The sequence below is a fragment of the Xenopus tropicalis genome, chromosome 7 (genome assembly GCF_000004195.4).
Source record: "Xenopus tropicalis strain Nigerian chromosome 7, UCB_Xtro_10.0, whole genome shotgun sequence".
NCBI lineage: Eukaryota > Metazoa > Chordata > Amphibia > Anura > Pipidae > Xenopus > Xenopus tropicalis.
This window is the reverse complement of record NC_030683.2, coordinates 13,778,116-13,802,552: the sequence shown is the minus strand read 5'-3', so window position 1 is coordinate 13,802,552 and position 24,437 is coordinate 13,778,116. Positions and strand designations below refer to the sequence as shown.

Genomic DNA, 24,437 nt, shown 5'->3' with positions numbered 1-24,437 from the left:
ACAGAAAATAGATGCGGGCAACAGAAATTAGACGTGGGCGACAAAATTTCGCCATTGGCGAATTGTTTCGCAAAAAATTGTTGCACAGAATTTTTTGTTGCGCGTCAAATTGGGTGTCAATTTGACGCGCAACCAAAAATTCTGTGCAACAATTTTTTGCGAAACAAGCTTTGCGAAACAATTCGCCAATGGCGAATTGTGGAAATTTGCTGCGAATCCATGCCTGGCAAAAACATTTGCTCATCACTAGTGAAAATGGTGAATGGAAATGTATGCCCCTATATAAATAAAAGCAACCGGTTAGTGTCACAGGGAGTAAGTTCCACTATATCGGCACAGAATTTTTTTAGACTGGAAAGTTATAATGCACTAGTAAATAAATGTGCCTTGTCCCCCCCCCCCTCTTTTGGGAACAATGTAATATAATGAGCATTTTGCACATAACTGAAATACTACAAATATTCTTTGAACTGTTTCAAGGTCAACACTATCAGCCCCTGAATAGTTCCAAAAATAAAGCTCCTAATGCTGAATGCCAAGTATCTCTGCAGCCCACGTGATAATCAAAGTGACAAAGGCAGAAATCGTCAATGGCTTTTCCTTCTATTTATATCCCCACTTTCAGCTTCAATGCTCATACCTGCCAGTCAGAAGCTCATACATTAAGATTCCCAGTGACCAGTAGTCGGCTGAAATGTCGTGACCTTTGTTCAGGATGATCTCCGGCGCTACATACTCTGGGGTTCCACAAAAAGTCCATGTTTTCTTACCAAATCCTATTTTCTTTGCAAAGCCAAAATCAACCTAGAATGAGAAGAAGGAGATCAAAGAGTAAGAATCGAAATATTGATGGAGCGTTATCCTCGTCCCTGGAGCAATAATCCTTCCCAATGTCACCTTCAGGATCGTTTAGGTGCCGAGGTTACTGAGAACCAAAGAAGTATATATTTATGGTCCAAAAATTAATTCTTATTACCTGATCATTCATTAGTACCGATGTCTAGGTGCTTCAGCTACCTGATTTAGATTTTTGAGTTCCATTGTATGTTCTTCATGTAAAAAAATGTATATACAGGTATGGGACCTGTTATCTTTCTGTAATTTGGATCTCCAAACCTTAAGTCTACTAAAACATCCTTCAAATATCAATTAAACCCAATAGGATTGTTTTACCTCCCATAGGGATTCATTATATCTTAGTTGGGATCAAGTACAGGTACTGTTTTATTATTACAGAGAAAAGGGAATCATTTAACCATGAAATAAACCCAATAGGGCTGTTCTGCCCCAATAAGGGGTAATTATATCTTAGTTGGGATCAAGTACAGGTACTGTTTTATTATTACAGAGAAAAGGGAATCATTTAACCATGAAATAAACCCAATAGGACTGTTCTGCCCCCAATAAGGGGTAATTATATCTTAGTTGGGATCAAGTACAGGTACTGTTTTATTATTACAGAGAAAAGGGAATCATTTAACCATTAAATAAACCCAATAGGGCTGTTCTGCCCCCAATAAGGGGTAATTATATCTTAGTTGGGATCAAGTACAGGTACTGTTTTATTATTACAGAGAAAAGGGAATCATTTAACCATGAAATAAACCCAATAGGGCTGTTCTGCCCCCAATAAGGGGTAATTATATCTTCGGATATATATTCGGAACTTTCTGGATCACTGGTTTCCAGATAACAGATCTCAAACCTGTATTATTATTTCTTTATATCTGCAGTTTAATTGAACTATATTTGTTCTGTGGCTGTTACCGTCCCAATGGAGGTTGAGATACAGGTCAGACATTCATGGCTCACTCAAGTATGTCAGCTTCACAGTGAATCTAATTTTAAAGTGGAGTTCAATTCTAATGAGCCTTCAGTCCCAGTGCTGAGGAGGCAAAGATATGTTATGGCTGTCTCCCTTTGCCCCACACGCCACTGACACAATCGTTATAATTCCCATGGCTGCCGAGTTCTCATTAAGAGAGCCGTGACTTGCAGAAACGAATGGGTTATAGAGAAGATAGCATTTCTATAATGAAGCAGGACACCTATCAACGTACTTAGCTAGTGACTAACTGAACTGTAGAAAGGCAGTAGACCACAACCCTTTCTTGGTTCTGGAACCGTTGATGAGATAAAATAGGGAGCACTGAAGGACAATGGGCATCCATTTGTATTGAGGGCAGGTCAGTCTTTTGATCTGAAATTTGTTTTGGAGCAGCTAAAAAAATAACTTTGGCTTTACATCCTCCATCGTTGGAGAAGACCTTCAGGACATCAAAAAGTAGTGCCCTAGACATGTTGAAGGCAACCAGTACAAATAAATGAAGCAGGACACCTATCAAGCTAGTGACTAACTGAACTGTAGAAAGGCAGTAGACCACAACCCTTTCTTGGTTCTGGAACCGTTGATGAGATAAAATAGGGAGCACTGAAGGACAATGGGCATCCATTTGTATTGAGGGCAGGTCAGTCTTTTGATCTGAAATTTGTTTTGGAGCAGCTAAAAAAATAACCTTGGCTTTACATCCTCCATCGTTGGAGAAGACCTTCAGGACATCAAAAGTATAATAATATATATGCCTTCATGATCACATCTTTTTACATATATCAAATGCAGATATGAATGACTTTAAAGATGTTCAGATGATGATCCACAACAAGTATTTTGTTCCTTTGGAAGTAGAAGCAAAGTGCTGAACCATCAGAAGTTTAAAGCACTTCCCATCTAAGTAAAGAGGAGATACAGGAGGTGCTATGAAGTGCTTATCTGTTAAGGCCCCCATACACGGCATCGCCAAGCGAGCGGATCTGCCCGTGTATGGCCAGCTTTAGTTGAAATGGAACAAGTGGCCAATTATAGCTGCCGAAATTGGTCCTTTAGAACGACTCGACTACTTATCTGCCTGTGTATGGGCACCAACGATGAGCCTATCTGAATGACATGTGGCCTGAAATTGGCCAGATCTGGGTTGGGCAGGTTTCATTTTTACATCAGCTCAGGGACCACATCGCCTCATTGATATGTTCCCCAATCCAACGGTGTCTATGCCCACCATTTTAATTTGACTGTTTGGCCCTAGGGCCAAAGGATCAATTAGCCCGATATCACTCACCCATAGGTAGGCATATCGGGAGAAAACTAATTTTCACCAAAACCACAAATTTCTAGTCATTTATCAAAAGATCCTAATTGAAAAGCATGAATGAAAAAAGATGCAGAAAAAACTCAAAAACACAACTATTTTTGACACTTGAGGGCTCTGGCACACGGGGAGATTAGTCGCCCACGACAAATCTCCCTTGTCACGGGCGACTAATCTCCCCGAACTACCATCCCACCGGCGAACATGTAAGTCGCCGGTGGGATGGTACACGCTGCGCAGGCGATTTCGGCAAATCGTCGAAGTTGCCTCGCGAGGCTTTTTCGGCGATTTCCCGAAATCGCGCCGCCGCATGTGCTATCCCACCGGTGACTTACATGTTCGCCGGTGGGATGGCAGGTGATGGCAACTCGGGGAGATTAGTCGCCCGTGAACAGGGAGTTTTGTCGCGGGCGACTAATCTCCCCGTGTGCCAGAGCCCTGAACAAACGCAAGCGTAAAAAAAAAACCTGAAAAACTCTAAAACCACAAAGCAAAGAAAGTGGGTTGTAAAAAGGACACCTGTCATTGACTTCTACATGATTTTTACAGATTTTAGATGGCAGAATTTTTTCTTTTGGATTTGTCACGGTTTTGTTGCGTAATAAATGCCGAAGAAATCACATTTTTTTTTAAAAGAAAAAACATAATACAAAATTGCACAAAAAAACTGAATCATCAGAAAAATTCTAAAATTCAGCAGATTTTTTTGCTGGTTCGATGCTCTTCTATAAGAATTAGCAAATTCCACTTAGACAAGGGGAAAATATGAATGTTAGTAGCCAATGACAATAAAACAACGGCAACAAAAAATTCCGTCCCCTCACCAGCTTTGCGTAGCCTCGATGGTCCAGGATGAGATTTTCTGGCTTGAGGTCTCTGTAGATAATCCCTTTGGAATGCAGATAAGCAAACGCTTCCACTACACACGCCGTGTAAAACCTTGTTGTTGAATCATCGAATGAACCTCTGTAACAAACACAATCAGAATGGGGGGGAGAGAGATGCGCAATGAAACAAAAAGTTGCGTAACAAATAAAGATAATACATATACATTGAAATCACAATAACAATGTTAATAAATGGGTCTTCATTCAACGGAAATAACGTTGAATGGCCTTAGTGCAGCAGTTTGTTGCCTAAGGTATAACAGAGCGTAATAATATGATGACAACAATGAGAAATAGCTTCTTCCTTTTATTGGGGGACAAGCAATGAGTGTGAATGATTTCTTCCAAAGAGACAATATAATCGTATGCGGTAAATACATTTCTATTTAGGTAATTCTGACTATATATTTTGCTGTGTTCCTAAGACTATTCCTTCTGTATTGATGCTTATTGATTCATAAGGGTGTATTCATGATTGTAAAAAGGATATAGACCAGGGGTGGCCAGACTTTTTTCATCGGCGATCGACCGATAACCGGGGATAAGGGAGTGCGGCGTGAATGCATACGTACACATTCACACAGCACTTCTGCATCCCTGGCTTCATCGCGGTCCACCAGAAATCCACGGGGGATGGACTGGTGGAACGCGATCAACGTCTTGGCCACCCCTGATATAGACTCTTAAGGTGCCCATACACGTTAAGATTCGCTCGCTTGGCGAGATCTTCACCCGATCTTCACCCGATATCCCCACCTACGGGTGGGCGATATCGGGGAGCATGTAGGCTAATTCGATTGTTTGGCCCTGGGGCCAAACAATCGAATTATATTGGCGGCAATGGGGCAGTCGGTTTGGGGACCGCATCACGAGCTGATGCGGTCCCCGATCTGACTAGATTTTCTAACCTGCCCGATCGAGATCTGGCCGATTTCAGGCCAGATATCGGTCAGGCAGGCCCATCGGGAGTGCCCATACACGGGCAATTAGCTGCCGAATCAGTCTAAGGGACCCATATCGGCAGTTAGAATCGGCCCGTGTATGGGGACCTTTAGAGGCTTATTTATCAGTTTTTCAAATTTGTGAATATTAGAGCATTTTTTTTTTCAATTTGAAAAAAACTCAAAATTGACCCAACTCGAATGTTTGCCTATTTATTAATAAATCAAATATAAAAAAACTCGTTCGGGTTAAACCATGAAAAAAAAAAAAATCAAATTCATATTCTTCTTGCCATTTTCGAAAAAAACTTTCAAAAAATATTCGAAATACAAATTCAAGAAAACTTGAAAAAGTCATACATTTTGCCCAGGACACGCTTTTAGATGCCAAAGTTTTACATTCGAGATTTAGAAATTGTTAGCATTTCAAAAGTAGTGAAAATTTGAGTAGTGATGAGCGAATCTGTCCCGTTTTGCTTTGCCGAAAAATTCACAAAAAGTAGAAAATGTTGAACAGAAAAAAAAATTGTTGTGCGCGTCGAAAAAAATGACGCACACGATTTATTTTTTGGACCCGTGTAACAATTTTTCCGCATCGCGGACACAATTTTTTTGACACGGGTGACAATTTTTTTACTGGTGTGACAATTTTTTATACGCAACAATTTTTTTTTGTTGCTTGTTTCGTGAAAAAATTTCAAACATTTCAGTTTTGAAAACTATGATTCGAAAAAAATTCCAATCACTAAAAATTTTGCATTCGAAGATTGATAAATCAGCCCCTAAGTGAACCTTATAGCAGCAACACCGCTGGTGGTCATTAATAGACAGCAACATTGCCTCTGGTGGTCATTAATATGTAGTGCAGTTGTCTACAGTTAATTAACTATAATTCCCAAGAAACAAAATAGCTGTTTCCCCCCAAAAATAATGTTTTCTAAACACCCCAAAAATATATGCTCAAATATTTTTTTTATCTATTTTTTAACCCATATTTATAAATTATGTCTCTTTTCCCCTCAAATTTCATATTAAGAAATAATTCCTTTTTATGTTATGTAGAAATTAAAAATCTCTATGTTGACACCTAGGGGGAGATTTACTAATCCAGGAACGGTACGAAGGCGTCCGAATGCGGTTTTTCGTAATGATCGGTATTTTTGCGACTTTTTCAGCGCCGTTGCGACTTCTTCGTATGTCCGCGATTTTTTCGTCGCCGTCGCAACTTTTTCGTATATTTTTTTTCGTTGCCGTCGCGAAAAAATCGGATTGGTTTTTCCGCCATTTACTATCGCTCAATACGAAAAAATTGCGGCCGGTGACGGGATTCGGATTCGTGGATTAGTAAATCTGCCCCCTATAGTACAAAACGAAACTTTTTGGGGTAGGTGAAATCAGAACCCTCGAAAATTCAATGATCAAATTAAGTGAATTACACGGTGTTTTTGTTTTCAACACGATTAACAATGAAAATAGAACTAAAATTGTCACAAATGAGTTTTCAAGCAAAATGGAAACAATTTCATTAATTATTATGGGATAACCAGTATGTACAACAGTTATTGCTTCAATATCAATAATAAAATTAATAATAGCTTTAGATTTGGTCAGTGACGTACCTTATATTATAATAAAAATGCAATATAATTGTGTTCAATATGTGCCCAAAAAATAAAAAACGTGCCTATTCTAATGGAGGATATGGGGAGGCAGATATATAAATTTTTAATATTGTGATTAAATTTGAGCAATTTTTTTCCATATTGCTGTCATATTTATAAATATTTAATAAATCACATCTTAAATTTGGACAAATTCAAAAAATTAAATGTTGATTGTTATAAATACACCTCCTATTGACTAATACAGAATCTCCTCAGGTTTTTGCTGAAAAATTTTTCATTATTTAGGATTTTTTTGAAAAAAAATTGAGATCTTTCCACCATGATTTTTCTCAAATCACAGTTTAACGACAATCTCAAATTTGAATAAATAGGCTCCTAAGTGCCTATGCGAATCTTCAGATGCTCAAGATCAGGGATCCCCAACCTTTTAAACTTGCGAGCCACACTCAGATGTAAAAAGTATTGGGGACACATAAGCATGAAAAAAGTTCTTTGTGGGTGCCAAATGTGATTGGCTGTTTGATAGCCCCATGTGGCCTGAAGAAGGTGCTTCTTGGAGTAAAACTGTGTCTCTGGGCTTCCAAAACTTGTCTCCAAGCCAGAAATGTAAAAATGGCCACCTACTTTGTGGCCACTGAGAGCAACATCAAAAGGATTGGTGGGCAACATGTATCCCCTGAGCCACTGGTTGGGGGTTACTGCCCACATTTTCCTATACAGGTGGGTACAAATCCCATCTCCAGCACATCTAAAGGGGTAGGATGTGGAATTTAATGTCCCACGCACCCTGCACTTCTGCACAGTTAGTTGTGCGTTAAACTCCTTTTCTTAAGGGGTCAACTATAGCTCCTCACACTTCTGTATAGTTGCACTTTGGCTTCCAACCTTCCATTCCGAAACGAGTGCTGCTGAACCCATAGACACAAGGGAACCCTGGCGTTACCTGTACCAGGACATCCTGACCAAGCGGTAGCTCCAGGGTTCCCTTTGCGCCCAGTGTCAATAGGTGCAACACAAGAATTGGGTGCAGACAGGGTCGGACTGGGGGGTGAAGGGCCCACCGGGGCTTCCGCCCCAGGGGCCCTGCAGGTGCACCCGCCGGCCGTGTCCCCTAATTCCCTCCTCCCCCCCCTTGCAGGCACCCCCCTGACCCCCCTTGCATGGCCCCTTACCCGACGTCCTCCCCCGAACGCAGGTAAGGGTCCGGTCTGGGCCGCCGGGGCCCACCGGGATTTTTCCCGGGGGCCTGGCGGCCCAGTCTGACACTGGGTGCATACATCACTCACCCCGTGGCCTTCTGAGCAACTGGGTCCTATTCACAACAAAATGTGCATGTAGTTGCATTAATTTTGCCGAATTGGATACAATTGGCTCAGGTACAATGCAATTGGGTCAAGAGCATCGGCACTTTGCGACAGCAATGGCACTGGAATTCTGGTGGAAAAGGGGGCATTGTAGGAAATAAATTCTGCGATTGCTCTTGAAAGGTAAACATAAACCCATGATACATTTGCCTTTTTTAATTAAAAATACATGTAGAACACAATTCCTATTCCTTGAGCTCACATTGAACACCTATTGCCCCCTGGGGTAGCAAACAGCTCGGAGCTAAGCTTTGCCTGCGTACATACTGGCGGTAAGACACAACCATGGCAAACGGAGCAGGATTATGTTCATACTTATACACGGTCTGAGTAATTCCTGGTGTTGCTTTGCTGTTGCCAAAGGATAGTCATTTTTTGAAGGGAGGGAAGGGTGGGAAGAGCAGAATGCAGAGAAGAATAAAACATGTAAAAACTACAGGACCATCTTGAAGAAAACGTTAAAGGATCAAAGACAAACATTGGCACAAAGAGTTCTACCTGAGTACGTATAAGAGGAGCGCAATGTTCACAAAGCAACTGAACATAACAGCTAGCTTTCTTTTAGTTTTCATGCTAGTTTTTAAGATATTAGCAGTTTTATTATCAAGAATTTGTAACGGAAGCCCCTCTGCTGTCTAGCTGGACACAGAACGCCAACTAAATGTGATAGGACCATTCCAATAACTTTTCTTCCAATAACTTAGATTTCTTATCTGTCTGTGTATAGGGAACCCGACAGGCCTACTCAACCAATATCTGGCCTAAAATTGGGCAGATGTCAATCAGGCGGGTTTGATTTTGCCATCAGATCGGGGACTGCAACAACTCATTGATGTGGTCTTCAATCTGATAGGCCCTGTTCCCATTGTGGTTCCCTTGGGCAAAACAATCAAATTATTCCGATATTACCCACCTTAGGTGGACATATTGGTGGCAAGATCCACTCATTTGACAACCTCACCAAACGAGGGGATCTAATAGTTTATGGCCACCTTTAGACATCTGCTGGCCATAAGGGATGTTCCTTTTACAAGTCCATGATAATAGCCGGGTAAAACCCATGACAAGCCAAACGAAAATGATGTAAATTGTGTTTATTGTCAATATATGTTCCTGTATTTACCATTCATAGTATGTTTTCCTGAATGAAAAGAAATGTTACTAAGTTGGAGGACTTTCCCGTAGACTTGTGATTATTTCCAACTGATTTGGATTATATTTCACGGTTTTTGGCCCATAAGGTCAAAGAAGTTAGATTAAATCCCCTCCTTGGGGAGGTCGCCAAATAAGTAGATCTTCTCCCAATATCCCCACCTACGGGTGGGCGATATTGGGCAAATTTAGGCTAATCTGATCGTTTGGCCCTGGGGCTAAATGCTTGAATTATAACAATGGCAATGCGTGCAGTCGTTTCGGGAACCTCATTGGCTCCGATTCGACTACATTTTTTAACCTGCCCAATCCATATCTGCCCAATTTCAGGCTAGATATCGGTCAGGCATGGCCGTCGTTGCTGCCCCTACACGGGCCGATAAGCTGCTGAATCGGTCTAAAGGCCCCCATACACGGGCTGATAGTAGCTGCCGATATGGGTCCCTTGGACCGACTCGGCAGCTTATCTGCCCGTGTAGGGGCAGAAACGAGCGGCTGGCCGACCGATATGTGGCCTGAAATTGGCCAGATGTCGATCGGCCAGGTTAGAAAATCCAGTCGGATCGGGGCTCGTTAATGCGGTCCCCGAACCGACTGCCCCATAGCCGCAAAAGTAATCCGATCGTTTGGCCCCAGGGCCAAACGATCGGATTATTTTTTTTTAAGGCACTTGCTACCCGATATCGCCCACCCGTAGGTGGGGATATTGGGTGAAGATCCGCTCGCTTGGCGACATCGTCAAGCGAGTGGATCTGCCCGTGTTTGGCCAGCTTAAGGGACTAAGGGGCGTGTATGGCCACCTTAAGAACCAGTTTTCATGGATTTAAGTGAACGTCTACTTTGAATTCTAGAGAGGAATGAAAACTGTGAGCTAAATCGGAGTTACTAAATACTCTTCCCATTAGAACATCAGCTGTCATTTCCCTCCAACAAAGACGTCGGAGGAAGATTGTTAGAAGACAAAGGGAAATAAAAGCAATGAAATCCAATGAGCGTACACACTATGAGTGGTTTTGTTACAGTCGCTTTATCATGTTAACAGAGGAAAACACTGATGTTAGTTTTACTAATTAGATTAGGCGTTTAGATTAATTGAGTCGAGCAGCAGTCACGTATTCTTTGAAGTGAGTCAGGCTGTAGAGCATACGCTAAATTATTCAACGCTACATTTTATTATCCATTTTAAAGTTACCAAGCTAACTCGCCAGATGCAATGATAGGAAACAACACCGCGTTTTCCTTGTATCGTCTAGTGGTGCCTTTATAGGTATGTAATCAAAGGGCAAATTGGACAATGGGGAAAATACTCCAATGGCAGCCAATTAAGTGCTGGATTTCTGAGTGATCGCGGACAAGGATTATATCAAATGAAGCACAAATGAGACATCTGTACCCTTTGCGGGTTGACAGCTCCTGAGAAAAGACAAACGTCTTCCACCAATTTAGCGTTGACAGTCAAATCCTTAAATCATTAGTAAGTTACACCGTTTAAGATTAGGCAGACACGACAAACGACATATGGAATTTATTCTCAGTTCAGAAGGCACTGAGGGTGGTGTCATGTTCTACTTGTGTGTAGTCACTTATAACATATGACACATTCTAATCAAATGATGGGTTGGGGTAAGGGGCAATGATTAGCAGTTCCTTATACACCATATGGTCAAAAGTATGTGAACACCCTTTCTAAGTAGTGGAATTGACTATCTGAGCCAAAGCCAGAATTACAGACACAGTTACAATGATGTTCTAAACAATTCTGTGACTCCAACTTTGTGGGTTCAGTTTGGGGGAGGCCCTTTCCAATGTTCTTAGCACAATATTGCTCCCATTCATAAATTAAGGTTCATACAGAATGGGTTTGCTGAGATAGGAGTGGAAAAATTTGCTTGACCTCAACCCAACGGAACCCCTTTGAGATGAAGAGGAACCCCAATTGTGAGCCAGGCTTGATCCCCAACTTCAGTGCCCACTCTTCACTAATGTTCTTGTGGCTGAATAGAAGCAAATGCCACCAACCTTGTTTCAACATCTAGTGGGAAACTTCCCAAAGGAGTAGAGGTTGTTATAGCAGAAGAAAATGGAGGAGCAACTTCATACTTATCCCTTTGGGCAACCTATGAGATGTTGGACAGGGAGGAGTCCACATATTTTTGGCTGTGTAGTATATCTAAGTGTGTTTGCTAGAGAAGTCACTCCAGGTAGACCTATGATCCCATAGGTAGCGGCCCTCAATAACATACAGTAGTAGTATGTCTGTCGCTTGCATTATACACAGAAAAAAAGAGAATTATTCCTACCTGTCCCTGAGAATCGTCCATAGTTCTCCACCAAGGCAAGCTTCCATCAACATATATAAATACTTGCTGTCTTTAAATGTCCTGTATAACCTGGTATTTGAGAAAAAGAGATGTAAAGGTGAACAGAAACTCCTGGTTTTCCAGTGTGGCTTCCAGCCACTAATACTTAACTCCTTGATGAACATTAATACTTACCCATAATGCCCCTGAGCATGAATTTCAGATATTGAAGCAAATTTTAGCTATATGTAGTTGAGATTCAGTGTCAATGCATCACTTCCTATCCCTTCAGTTTGTAAATACTAAGACTAGTACATAACTAAAGGCATTTTCGGACTTTGTGTTAAGGTGGCCATACACAGGCAGATTTCAGGCACCAATTTGGGTCCTTCAGACTGATTCAGCGGTTTATCTGCCCATGTATGGGTACCTTAAAACAAGATCAGAAAATGCCTTCAGACCAACCTGACCGGTACTTGGCCTAATATTGGCCAGATCTCATTCGAGCAGGTTTGATCTCCCCATCGGATCGGGGACTGCATGATGTGGTCCTTGGTTCAATTACCAGTTAATTCGATCGCTTGGCCCTAGGGTCAACCGAACGAAGTAGCCCCGCGAATCACAACATGTATGGCCACCTTAAGACTTGGGCACCAGGACTAATACCCCCCTTAACCAGGCCTGTTTTTAACTAGCTTCAGTGCCACACGGAACTTACCTAACAATAAAGTCTGAGTGTGCGCTTTGCATGATCTGTTTTTCTGACCGAATGTGCTCTTGCTGCCTTGTGTCCACTATGTGTCTCTTCTTCAGGATCTTCATTGCAAATGTTTTGCACTCATCACTTTTCAACTGGACCTGGAGGATCAAACAAAAACACATTAATGCAATGTAGAGTGGTACAGTATCAAACCTCTTAACATACCCCTCTGAGATCCTTAGGGTACACTCTTGTTACACCCAGGTCATATTCAGCTACTCCCTCGATGTCAACCTTCAGCCTGGACCAACATTCCAGTAAAACCCTTGTACTTTTCTGGGGATAACTGGCCACTAAATACATCATCACTTCAGTCTGTAGTCTTCTACTCTGGTCTGCTGGCCAAATGACTGGTGGTCACTAACCACAAACTACACACCAGGCCTTTGCCGTCATCGCCAAACCATAGTCTCCATTATCTTAGATCAGACTATATCATCCAGAACACACTCTGCTCAAAATATCAGGACATGTCAAGCTCAAGCTGACCAAAATAATGATATAATCGAGCCAACTTAACCAAAAATGGTAATAGTGTGTGCGTTACCGGATATACAGTTGTATTGTGGCTTTGGCCTGTGTAGAGGTTGGATTCCTGTATGTTATGGATACATATTTCTACCTGCCACATAACTCTTACGTATCCAATGCCCTGAATACCCAATACACATTGGCTTCGGTCTATCTCCTTTGATGCTGTACTGGAAGAGCTAGTGGCCCCTGCACTCCCCGGCCTTTCAACAGTTGCAGGGTCTCCTGTCATCTGAGCAGGGAATAGCCTACAGGAACATGGATACCAGTGTGGAGTACACTGCCTGTCATCTTGGAACTCTATAAATATCCCGTGGATGACTTGGAATATCCCTGTTACACAGAGTAGGGGATACTTAATCCCTTATATCACTGCTTAGTTACACATCATCAATGTATCACATAGTGCCACAGTGCACAAAAACGCAATAAGAACTTCAGGTAAACAAACTGAGTCCAAGAAACAGCAACAATGTCCCCAGTTTACTAGGAAGAATACATTCCCCATCCACACCAACAATTTTTATTTCTTTTATGGGGGCTTCTGCCACCTTTTGTTGAGCGTCAATGATTCCATGTTTCTAACTTCAAGTACTACATATTTATTTAGTTATTTCTTCTTTGTATCAGTCAGATGTAAATAGCATCCTGGTTTATATTACAGGTATGGGACCTGTTATCCAGAATGCTCGGGAACTGGGGTTTTCCGGATAAGGGGTCTTTCTGTAATTTGGATCTCCATACCTTAAGTCTACTAAAAAATCATTTAAACATGAAATAAACCCAATAGGACTGTTCTGCCCCCAATAAGGGGTAATTATATCTTAGTTGGGATCAAGTACAGGTACTGTTTTATTATTACAGAGAAAAGGGAATCATTTAACCATGAAATAAACCCAATAGGGCTGTTCTGCCCCCAATAAGGGGTAATTATATCTTAGTTGGGATCAAGTACAGGTACTGTTTTATTATTACAGAGAAAAGGGAATCATTTAACCATGAAATAAACCCAATAGGGCTGTTCTGCCCCCAATAAGGGGTAATTATATCTTAGTTGGGATCAAGTACAGGTACTGTTTTATTATTACAGAGAAAAGGGAATCATTTAACCATGAAATAAACCCAATAGGGCTGTTCTGCCCCCAATAAGGGGTAATTATATCTTAGTTGGGATCAAGTACAGGTACTGTTTTATTATTACAGAGAAAAGGGAATCATTTAACCATTAAATAAACCCAATAGGGCTGTTCTGCCCCCAATAAGGGGTAATTATATCTTAGTTGGGATCAAGTACAGGTACTGTTTTATTATTACAGAGAAAAGGGAATCATTTAACCATTAAATAAACCCAATAGGACTGTTCTGCCCCCAATAAGGGGTAATTATATCTTAGTTGGGATCAAGTACAGGTACTGTTTTATTATTACAGAGAAAAGGGAATCATTTAACCATTAAATAAACCCAATAGGGCTGTTCTGCCCCAATAAGGGGTAATTATATCTTAGTTGGGATCAAGTACAGGTACTGTTATATTATTACAGAGAAAAGGAAATCATTTAACCATTAAATAAACCCAATAGGGCTGTTCTGCCCCAATAAGGGGTAATTATATCTTAGTTGGGATCAAGTACAGGTACTGTTTTATTATTACAGAGAAAAGGGAATCATTTAACCATTAAATAAACCCAATAGGGCTGTTCTGCCCCCAATAAGGGGTAATTATATCTTAGTTGGGATCAAGTACAGGTACTGTTATATTATTACAGAGAAAAGGGAATCATTTAACCATGAAATAAACCCAATAGGGCTGTTCTGCCCTAATAAGGGGTAATTATATCTTAGTTGGGATCAAGTACAGGTACTGTTTTATTATTACAGGGAAAAGGGAATCATTTTTAAAAATGTCTATTATTTGCTTATAATGGAGTCTATGGGAGATGGCCTATCAGTATTTAGGAGCTTTCTGGATAACGGGTTTCCGGATACCTGTATTGGGCCCCTGACTGCCATTTCAACTGACTTTCCATTGTCTTGGGCTAAATGGCCTCAAACGTCCAACCTAACATGTCTAACGGACTTATAATCACACACTTGTCTCTGCTGATTCTCAAGGATAAAATCCAGTTTCTTTCCATCCAGGAACCAGAATAGGGAATAAACGAGGGCTAAAATAATAGCTACTTGGGTATCGTCACACTTAGGCAAAGTTTAATTGGGAATGCATGAACCAAGAACGAAGTAAAGCAGCCTACATATTCATTTTAAAATGAGAGCCAGGCAAGCCACTGGGCTAGGGTATCTCCTTTTAACTCATAAAGCCTTTGGCATTTCCTTAGCATGACTGCATGTCTGGGCAACTTGACAAATTAAGGATAACCTTTGAGCAGACGAGTAAATCAACCCTAATCGGCCTCTCAGCCCCAGGCAGTATTTTAACCATTGCAGAACAAAAAACCTGGTAGAACAAAGTGGAATCAAAGACCTCTCGTCAATCATGGTGGGTTTTATCTGTAGGGTGGAGAGGTTACACCTGTAGTGGACCCCATCATAAATCAATATCACTGGTAAGGAGACAATGAGGACTTCCTTGGGTAGGTATTATCCATACTCAGAGTAAAATCTCAGTTTCTGAATTGGGGAGCAGTGACCCTGTAGATAAGTAAAGGCCTTCAAACAATTCTGCCCTAATGCTATAGAATTTCAACGCAACTTGGCCCAACTCAACGTCTGACCAGTGTAGATGCAGAAGGCCATCTTTGGCAAGAACTTCTATCAGGGCTGGTGAATCAGAGAGGATTCCTTTTTGTTTACATGTGTTGGGATCTCCTGAGCTGGGACTATTAATGCAAAGTATGTGAGCACTAAGCAAATGCCTAAGGACGCTGAGGATTTCCCTTGAGTCATGGGTATAAATGGAAAGCCGGGTCATCTTAGATTTCATTCTTCACGTCTTGATCTCAGAACTGCCTGGGACAAGATATTTCTGGTGTGGGGAGGCTATTTCTAGCAAAGGGTGCCCTTGTGAGCGGAGCACAGCCATGCCAAGTAAAACTATTAGACAGGCATGTGCTTTCGTATCTTTCTTCCAGCGATGATAAAAAGGGTAGCAGATAATTTACTTTTCAGTAACTGTAGCAGAGATGTCCAGCAGGCAGTCGTTAGCAATTACCAGCTAAAACCTGCCAACATAAACTGACAATTTTGACATATTAGGCCCCTCCTCTGGTCCACCCTTCTGATTCAACCAAAACCCAGACCGCTTGGTGCAAACCTTGCATCTCTTGGGGTCCATGAAAAAAGGGACTACAGCACATACTCATAGCTTATACCAATTAGAAACACTGTCCCACCTCAAAGGTTAAGGCCACTATGGCACCATTTTGCTGAGTACCCTTAGTATCCTCAGTGTGCCCCCAATATGTACCTTGCTTTATTTGCCATTGCCAGTGGACTTTCCCACCACAACCTTACCTATGTGACTATTGTTTTCTCATCCTGTTTGCACTGGCCATAGACAGGGTCGGACTGGGCCGCCGGGACACTGGGAAAAATCCCGGTGGGCCCCGGCCCTAGTGGGCCCCATCGGCCCAGTCCGACCTTTGCCGGTGCTCCCCCTACTGACTCTTCCTCCCCTGACGTGTTCAATTTATACGTGCCCGGGGAGGACGTCAGGCGGGGGCCCTGCGGGGGGGGGGGGGTTAGGGGATGCGGCTGGGGCACCTGCAGGGCCCCTGGGGCGGGAGCCCCGGTGGGCCCTGCACCCCCCAGTCCGACCCTGGCCATAGATTTTAATGTAGAGGTAGAACCCTATAACTGGCCAGCCTCACCCCCAGATAAACAGAATTTGGTTGACCTTGAGTAACTACTACAGCAGAGCTTCCAAATTAGTCTCCCATTTATGCCAAGGGGTCTATACTCTTTCTCCAAGAGACTGCCTTTGGAGCAGAGGTTTACAAAATGAGAGGGTTATAGCCCGGCCAGACCTAAAAAGTCCATGAGACTGTTCTAGTCCGACCCAGTCTTCTAATTAGACACTTGTAACTCAGGTATGCACCATGTTTGGATAGATTTAAGTGTCGTTGACAATAATTTCCTAGGGCAGAATGGATTCACAAACCTTTTAAACTTCCAATTTATTCTGGAGCCTCCCACTTAGGCCAAAAGGATCCATGCCCTTGCCCCAAGAGACTGCCTTTAGAGCAGAGGTGTACAAAATTTGAGGGGTTCCCCCCTCTAGGGGAGGTAGGGGGTCTAAGAAAAGTCAATGGGGAAACCAGAAGGTAAATTGTGTTAGGGTTTGGAGAGATCAGAATAAAATAACTGAGTCAAAATAAAACCAGTACTTTATAGCATTGTAGCCTAGAACATTGCCAGACCTCAAGAAGTCCATGCCCCATGTTTGGACCTTTAGGTGTCACTGACTATCATTTTCAGCTTTGGGAGCCGCTGTTCCCAGAATATGGAGGAGCCAAGTTTAACATGCAGTTCCAAGGTAAGAACATGATGGGTTCCGTGCTGTGACTAAAGGGATAGGCTGGCTAATATGTGGTCCAGAGTTCTAGTTTATAAATAGTTGGGAACTTCATGGAACTGCTTCCAAGCAGAGGCTATTTAGTAAGGGAATTAACAGGGTGATGCATGACATGCTTTGTACCCAGATACCTTCCTAGGTGTCTCCTTCTCTCCTCCCAGAGCCAGTATATTTGCACAACCACCACCCCGTAGTCTTAAAGGGGTAGAAGATAAAAGGCAATTATCTCTAATAATAATAATTAGACTGGTCGCCCCCCTGTTCTGCTTTAGTACATGACACTTGTATCCCAACTGGTTACAGTGATTATATTCTTTTCTAACCACCTATTACCCTGGAGACAGTAACTGTTTATAGCCCTCGGTATTAGGGGCTAGAGTTCCAAGCGTTCTCCCGGGGCATAGAATAACCGGTGCCCAGCTTCATTAATCCAGTTGGAATTCACACGGTATTAAGGCAAATGGCTGCCCCGCTGCCAGCTCATTGTCACATTGCAGAACAAAACAGCTGAGATGTCGGAATCCCTCTCTGAAGCTCCAGATCAAGGCCTTCAGAGCCAGAAGAGCAGAAGCTCGGGTTGGCCAGCTGGCCCAGTTAGCTACTGGTACACTAGAAAGGGTGCAGCCCAAAGTATGTATTACCCAGAATTCTCAGCACCCCTGCCAGGTAGTTAGAGATTCTCAGGTCAAACAAAACAGCAAAATTGATCCCCAAAGCCCTTAAAAAAAAATGAGCAGGGATGCGCCAAATCCATCATTTTCGGATGCCGAATACTGAATAACAAAGGGTATCATACTAAATGGTAACTCAAAGGTGGCCAACCCCCGTGTAAAGGTGGCCAACCCCTGTGTAAAGGTGGCCAACCCCTGTGTAAAGGTGGCCAACCCCTGTGTAAAGTTGGCAAACCCCTGTGTAAAGGTGGCCAACCCCTGTGTAAAGGTGGCCAACCCCTGTGTAAAGTTGGCAAACCCCTGTGTAAAGGTGGCCAACCCCTGTGTAAAGGTGGCCAACCCCTGTGTAAAGGTGGCCAACCCCTGTGTAAAGTTGGCAAACCCCTGTGTAAAGGTGGCCAACCCGTGTAAAGGTGGCCAACCCCTGTGTAAAGGTGGCCAGCCCCTGTGTAAAGGTGGCTAACCCCTGTGTAAAGGTGGTCAACCCCTGTGTAAAGGTGGCCAACCCCTGTGTAAAGGTGGCTAACCCCTGTGTAAAGGTGGCCAACCCCTGTGTAAAGGTGGCCAACCCCTGTGTAAAGGTGGCCAACCCCTGTGTAAAGGTGGCTAACCCCTGTGTAAAGGTGGCCAACCCCTGTGTAAAGGTGGCCAACCCCTGTATAAAGCTGGCCAACCCCTGTGTAAAGGTGGCCAACCCCTGTGTAAAGGTGGCCAACCCCTGTGTAAAGGTGGCCAACCCCTGTGTAAAGGTGGCCCCTGTAAGCTGGCCAACCCCTGTGTAAAGGTGGCCAACCCCTGTGTAAAGGTGGCCAACCCCTGTGTAAAGCTGGCCAACCCCTGTGTAAAGGTGGCCAACCCCTGTGTAAAGGTGGCCAACCCCTGTGTAAAGGTGGCCAACCCCTGTGTAAAGCTGGCCAACCCCTGTGTAAAGGTGGCTAACCCCTGTGTAAAGGTGGCTAACCCCTGTGTAAAGGTGGTCAACCCCTGTGTAAAGGTGGCCAACCCCTGTGTAAAGGTGGCCAACCCCTGTATAAAGCTGGCCAACCCCTGTGTAAAGGTGGCCAACCCCTGTGTAAAGGTGGCCAACCCCTGTGTAAAGGTGGCCAACCCCTGTGTAAAGGTGGCCAACCCCTGTGTAAAGGTGGCCAACCCCTGTGTAAAGCTGGCCAACCCCTGTGTAAAGGTGGCCAACCCCTGTGTAAAGGTGGCCAACCCCTGTGTAAAGCTGGCCAACCCCTGTGTAAAGGTGGCCAACCCCTGTGTAAAGGTGGCCAACCCCTGTGTAAAGCTGGCCAACCCCTGTGTAAAGGTGGCCATACACGGTAAGATCCGCTCGTTTAGTGAGGAGATCTTCTTGCGTTATGCCCATACTGGGATAATTCAATAATTTGGTTATCGAATTAAAACGAGGTATAGACGGCACCGATTCAGGAACCGCATCAATGAGCCGATATGGTCCCCGATCCAAAGGAAAAATCAAACCTGCAAATTTCAGGCCAGATGTTGGTCGGGGAGGCCCGTCGGTGGTGCCCTTACATGGGCACATAAACTGCTGGATTGGTCTAAAGGACAGATACCAGCCCGTGTATGGTCACCTTTATTCCAACTAATCACCCCATGTGCCGTTGCCCTTAGGGCTCATTTATGATCTTGAGGTGCATAAACCTACCAACATGGACTCAAACCATCATGTTTTTATCCCCTCAGTGCGCCATTTATTCTCAGGTTTCCAGTGTCGTATGAGGGCCGCCCTAGTCCCTGGGCCTCAGCCCGATTGGTGCCAACTCTGGCCATTACATGCTCAGTTGCGCCTGACACAATTGTGCACAACAGGCCGACTGAGTGCATTTCCTTAGTGGGGGTGGCGCTATGCCTGGGACACCAATGGCTTCCCAAACACCAATGCAATTTATCAGAGGAGGCTCAACAGGTGACTTGGCGCTGCCCACATGCGTGTGTATGGACCCAACAACCTTTTATCAAATACATTAGTGCATTTTGCAACTATTTGGCTCATTTAAACGAGCCCTAAACATGTCCATCCAAACACAGTTCACAAAGGTTCTTGCACCAACACACACTCCTCTACTTGCACCCTGCAACGTTGGCCACGTCCCCAAGTCAAGTGGAAGGTTTAGACTGCACGGGCGCAGGGGGCGTTATTTCCAGGGTTCTTTGCCCCAAATGAGTCCCGCATTCATGCCCTTTCTGGGCATAGGAAATGGCGCAATAAGTTTGCCCAGGAGCAGTAACCCGCAGCAACTAGTGATGGGCAAAATGTTTCCCCAGGCATGGATTCGCGGCAAATTTCCGCCTTTCACCATTGGCGGATTGTTTTGCGAAATGGACGAAAAAATTCACTGCGGAAAAATTTGCCACGTGTCCAAAAATTGTCGCGGGCATCAAAAGAATAGTTGCGCGTTAAAAGAATAGTCACGGGCGCCAATTTTTCGCAAATTTTTCGCTGCTTCGTGAATCTTTTGAAAGATTCACAAATTTTTCGGAGAAGCGAAACGGGACAGATTCGCTCATCACTAGCAGCAACCAATCAGCAGGTAGCATTTACTGGTCACCTGTTTGAAAGCAAATATCTTGTTGGTTGCTATGAGTTATTGCTCCTGGGCAAAGTTAATGGGGGTCATTTATAAACATTGGGCAAATTTGCTCCTGGGCAACATCCCATGGCAACCAATCAGAAGTCTGCTTTTATTGCTATACCTGCAACTGGGTGGAAAAATGCAATCACTGATTGGTTGCTATTAGCGATGAGCGAATCTGTCCCGGTTTGCTTTGCTGAGAAATTTAGCGGTGAATTTTTGCGCCTGTTTGAAACAATCTGCCAATGGTGAAACGTGGAAATTTTGCTCATCACTGGTTGCTATGGGTTACTGCCCATGTGCAAATGAGCCCCAGTGCCTTATATTACATATGGGGGACTGGAAGAGAAATCTAACGCTCACTTACCAGCTCAACCCTTCCGAAGCCTCCGACGCCGAGCGTGTCGATGATGTTGAAATCTGCCAGCTTGAGGTTGCCGAAGAACGCCGCCTCCGCCTCATATCTGTGTTTTTTAATAAAGAACAGAGCAAACCTTTTTAGAGTGCAAGCTCTTGGGTGCCGTGGAATCGAATCGGACCTCCTCCCCATTGTTTCCATGTACAAAATATACAAAAGTAAAAACCATATAAAAACAAGTTTTTGTTTGTATTGTCGGTTTGGTCCAGGCCGCGGCGGCGATATCCCATCGGATTTCTGCTATTCCCCCGGATTTCAGTCTTTTCTGTATGCAATGAGGCCCAACCAATAGAAATGGCTCTGGTGCTGTTTCCAGGAATAATAAAGTGTTACATGGCTGCAGATTGGGTTACCCTCCTGGGGAGACCCTACTCCCACATTATCCTTAGCGCTGAGCCGACACCAGTGATTGGAGAAATAAATCCCAGGACAGGGGGGTCTCGTGGGACCGGGAAGCTGCTCACATCTCCCTCTGTCTATGGGAACTGTCTATTGGAACTGTCTCACACTGTCTCACACTGTCTCCCTATCCCAGGCTCCATGCCATTGGCTAGTGGCACTCAGGGAACGGCTCAGCCTGGCACTGACAGAGGGTCCCAGTGTAAGGGAATATTAAGCCTGAAATACCCAGATGAGCCCCACTGATATTTTTAGTATGGCAGCAGCAGCGGTGACTTGGCTCCTCCCCCAGGGAGACATGTGGCACGCCGGCACTATACATTTGCCTTAAAAGACCTGAATGTATTATCTGCAATTACCCCCCAGCCCCTCCCAGCTATACATTATGGGACATATGGACTCAGGATCATGTGAACTGTCAACAGGGCTGGAATGGGAATGTATAGTATGGAATGGGATAGAATGTATAGTATGGAATGGGATAGAATGTATAGCATGGCAGGAATGGGAGGCATCAGCTGGCACCTTCCCTTTAACAACCCCAGGCTGTGCCCCTCCAGCTGCCCCTGCACTACAACTCCCAGCATCCTCTGGCATCCAAAACTGCAGGCTGAATCCCAATAGATAGATAGACAGACAGACAAGGTGCCCGTCAGTGTACCCCAAGGTGCCCGTCAGTTTCCCCCAAGGTGCCCGTCAGTTTCCCCCAAGGTGCCCATCGGTTTCCCCCAAGGTGCCCATCGGTTTCCCCCCAAGGTGCCCGTCAGTGTACCCCAAGGTGCCCGTCAGTTTCCCCCAAGGTGCCCATCAGTTTCCCCAAGGTGCCCGTCAGTTTCCCCCAAGGTGCCCGTCAGTTCCCCCAAGGTGCCCGTCAGTTTCCCCCAAGGTGCCCGTCAGTTTCCCCCAAAGTGCCCGTCAGTTTCCCCCAAGGTGCCCGTCAGTTTCCCCCAAAGTGCCCGTCAGTTTCCCCCAAGGTGCCCGTCAGTGTACCCCAAGCTGCCCGTCAGTTTCCTCCAAGGTGCCCATCAGTTTCCCCCAAGGTGCCCGTCAGTTTCCCCCAAGGTGCCCGTCAGTTTCCCCCAAGGTGCCCATCGGTTTCCCACCAAGGTGCCCGTCAGTGTACCCCAAGGTGCCCGTCAGTTTCCTCCAAGGTGCCCATCAGTTTCCCCAAGGTGCCCGTCAGTTTTCCCCAAGGTGCCCGTCAGTTTTCCCCAAGGTGCCCGTCAGTTTCCCCCAAGGTGCCCGTCAGTTTCCCCCAAGGTGCCCGTCAGTTTCCCCCAAGGTGCCCCTCAGTTTTCCCCAAGGTGCCCGTCAGTTTCCCCCAAGGTGCCCGTCAGTTTCCCCCAAGGTGCCCGTCAGTTTTCCCCAAGGTGCCCGTCAGTTTTCCCCAAGGTGCCCGTCAGTTTCCCCCAAGGTGCCCGTCAGTTTCCCCCAAGGTGCCCGTCAGTTTCCCCCAAGGTGCCCGTCAGTTTCCCCCAAGGTGCCCGTCAGTTTCCCCCAAGGTGCCCCTCAGTTTTCCCCAAGGTGCCCGTCAATTTCCCCCAAGGTGCCCGTCAGTTTCCCCCAAGGTGCCCGTCAGTTTTCCCCAAGGTGCCCATCAGTGTACCCCAAGGTGCCCGTCAGTTTCCCCCAAGGTGCCCGTCAGTTTCCCCCAAGGTGCCCGTCAGTTTCCCCCAAGGTGCCCATCAGTTTCCCCCAAGGTGCCCGTCAGTGTACCCCAAGGTGCCCGTCAGTTTCCCCCAAGGTGCCCGTCAGTTTCCCCCAAGGTGCCCGTCAGTTTCCCCCCAAGGTGCCCGTCAGTTTCCCCCAAGGTGCCCGTCAGTTTCCCCCAAGGTGCCCATCAGGGTGTGGACTGATATATGAATAGGAGAGGAATTGAACAGCAAATGTCCTCTCTGCCCTTCCCTACTTGCCACTTTGTATTAACCCTTTACTTGATGGTTGCCCCTTTTATTCCTTTATTAACATGTAACCTGAAGCCACGTCCCAGCACGACACCGACTCACAACATTTTATCCCCGTGGATAATGAATATTCTTTGCTCTGTTCATCTGCCACAAACCTCCGCAGGCAGCACAAAGCATATGCCGGCAGTGTGGGAGGCGCACAAACCCAATCCCAGCTTCCCGGCCGTGCATCTGTCCCTGCAGTATTTTTAGCATGGAACAGAGGAGCAGTAACCTAAGGTAACCCGAGTGACTTTTATACATCTAAATACTGGATTGTTTGATTAATAACAAAGGAAAATAACATATATATTCAGCTTTAAACTCTGCAGGGAGGTGTATTCTCTCATTTGACCACAAGAGGGCAGTAGAACACTATACAGTGTATTCTATCAGTATAGCAGTGATTTAATATTATCAGTAGGTTTGGGATCAGTAAGTTCTGTATGGGGCCCCCATGGTCCTACTAAAATCAGATTATAGTAATAAGGGCCCCCCTGTCTGATTAAAACAAGGGCCCCCAGTTGCTGTGTAAAAGGCACCAGGGTTTTATCTAACCCTGTTAGTTAAGTTGCTGAAAACATGAAAGAATGTGCTGCCCCCAGCAGGTAAAATGTAGTACTGCAAGTGTCAGAGTGAGCTAGGTAAGGCATTATGCGGCTATGTGATTGGATGAACCCTTGTAGCTGTCCCTGAATTCCCAATACAATCCAGCAGAGAATGCTGGGAGTTGTAGTTCAGCAACAACCGGAAGGTTACAGTATTTTAAATCATTCTTTTCAAATTTGACCTAATAATATAGAATCCCATCTCGCCCTGAAGCTCAAGAGCTTGCGCTTACATTGCGCAACCCGGGGAATTCTTAACTGTTACATCTTTATTTCTGTTGTCATGTACACGGACGTTTCCATAGAAACAGGGAGAAAAAAAAGCAGGAATGGTGTAATCCGGTGGCGTCTCTCCACGTGTGAAATGTGAGGAACGAACCCGCGGATAAAATGCAAATGGAATGGGGAATTTATTAGAGGGGGCAGTTTGATGTTTCTTTTGCCCCATGATGTCAATTGCTCCCAGTTACAATCACTATAGAGGCTGCTGCAGTTTGGCTTCTAATGGTGAGTTCTGGCGGATACTGCCCCCTTCAGGTGTGTGTATATACAGAAATATAC

General features: G+C 44.6%; 1 protein-coding gene across 2 annotated transcripts in view; it reads right to left on the bottom strand.

The window, feature by feature from the left end:
* The window catches only part of prkg1 (protein kinase cGMP-dependent 1), a 467,630-nt gene that overhangs the window by 11,284 nt on the left and 431,909 nt on the right, over nt 1-24,437 (bottom strand). For both annotated transcript variants that reach the window (XM_004915798.4, XM_002935428.5), the window contains exons 10-14: nt 20,873-20,969; nt 12,134-12,273; nt 11,416-11,505; nt 3,971-4,112; nt 641-804 (exon numbers count right to left, since the gene is read on the bottom strand). In XM_004915798.4, the coding sequence (XP_004915855.1) occupies nt 641-804; nt 3,971-4,112; nt 11,416-11,505; nt 12,134-12,273; nt 20,873-20,969 (633 nt within the window). The remainder of the gene's footprint in view (nt 1-640; nt 805-3,970; nt 4,113-11,415; nt 11,506-12,133; nt 12,274-20,872; nt 20,970-24,437) is intronic.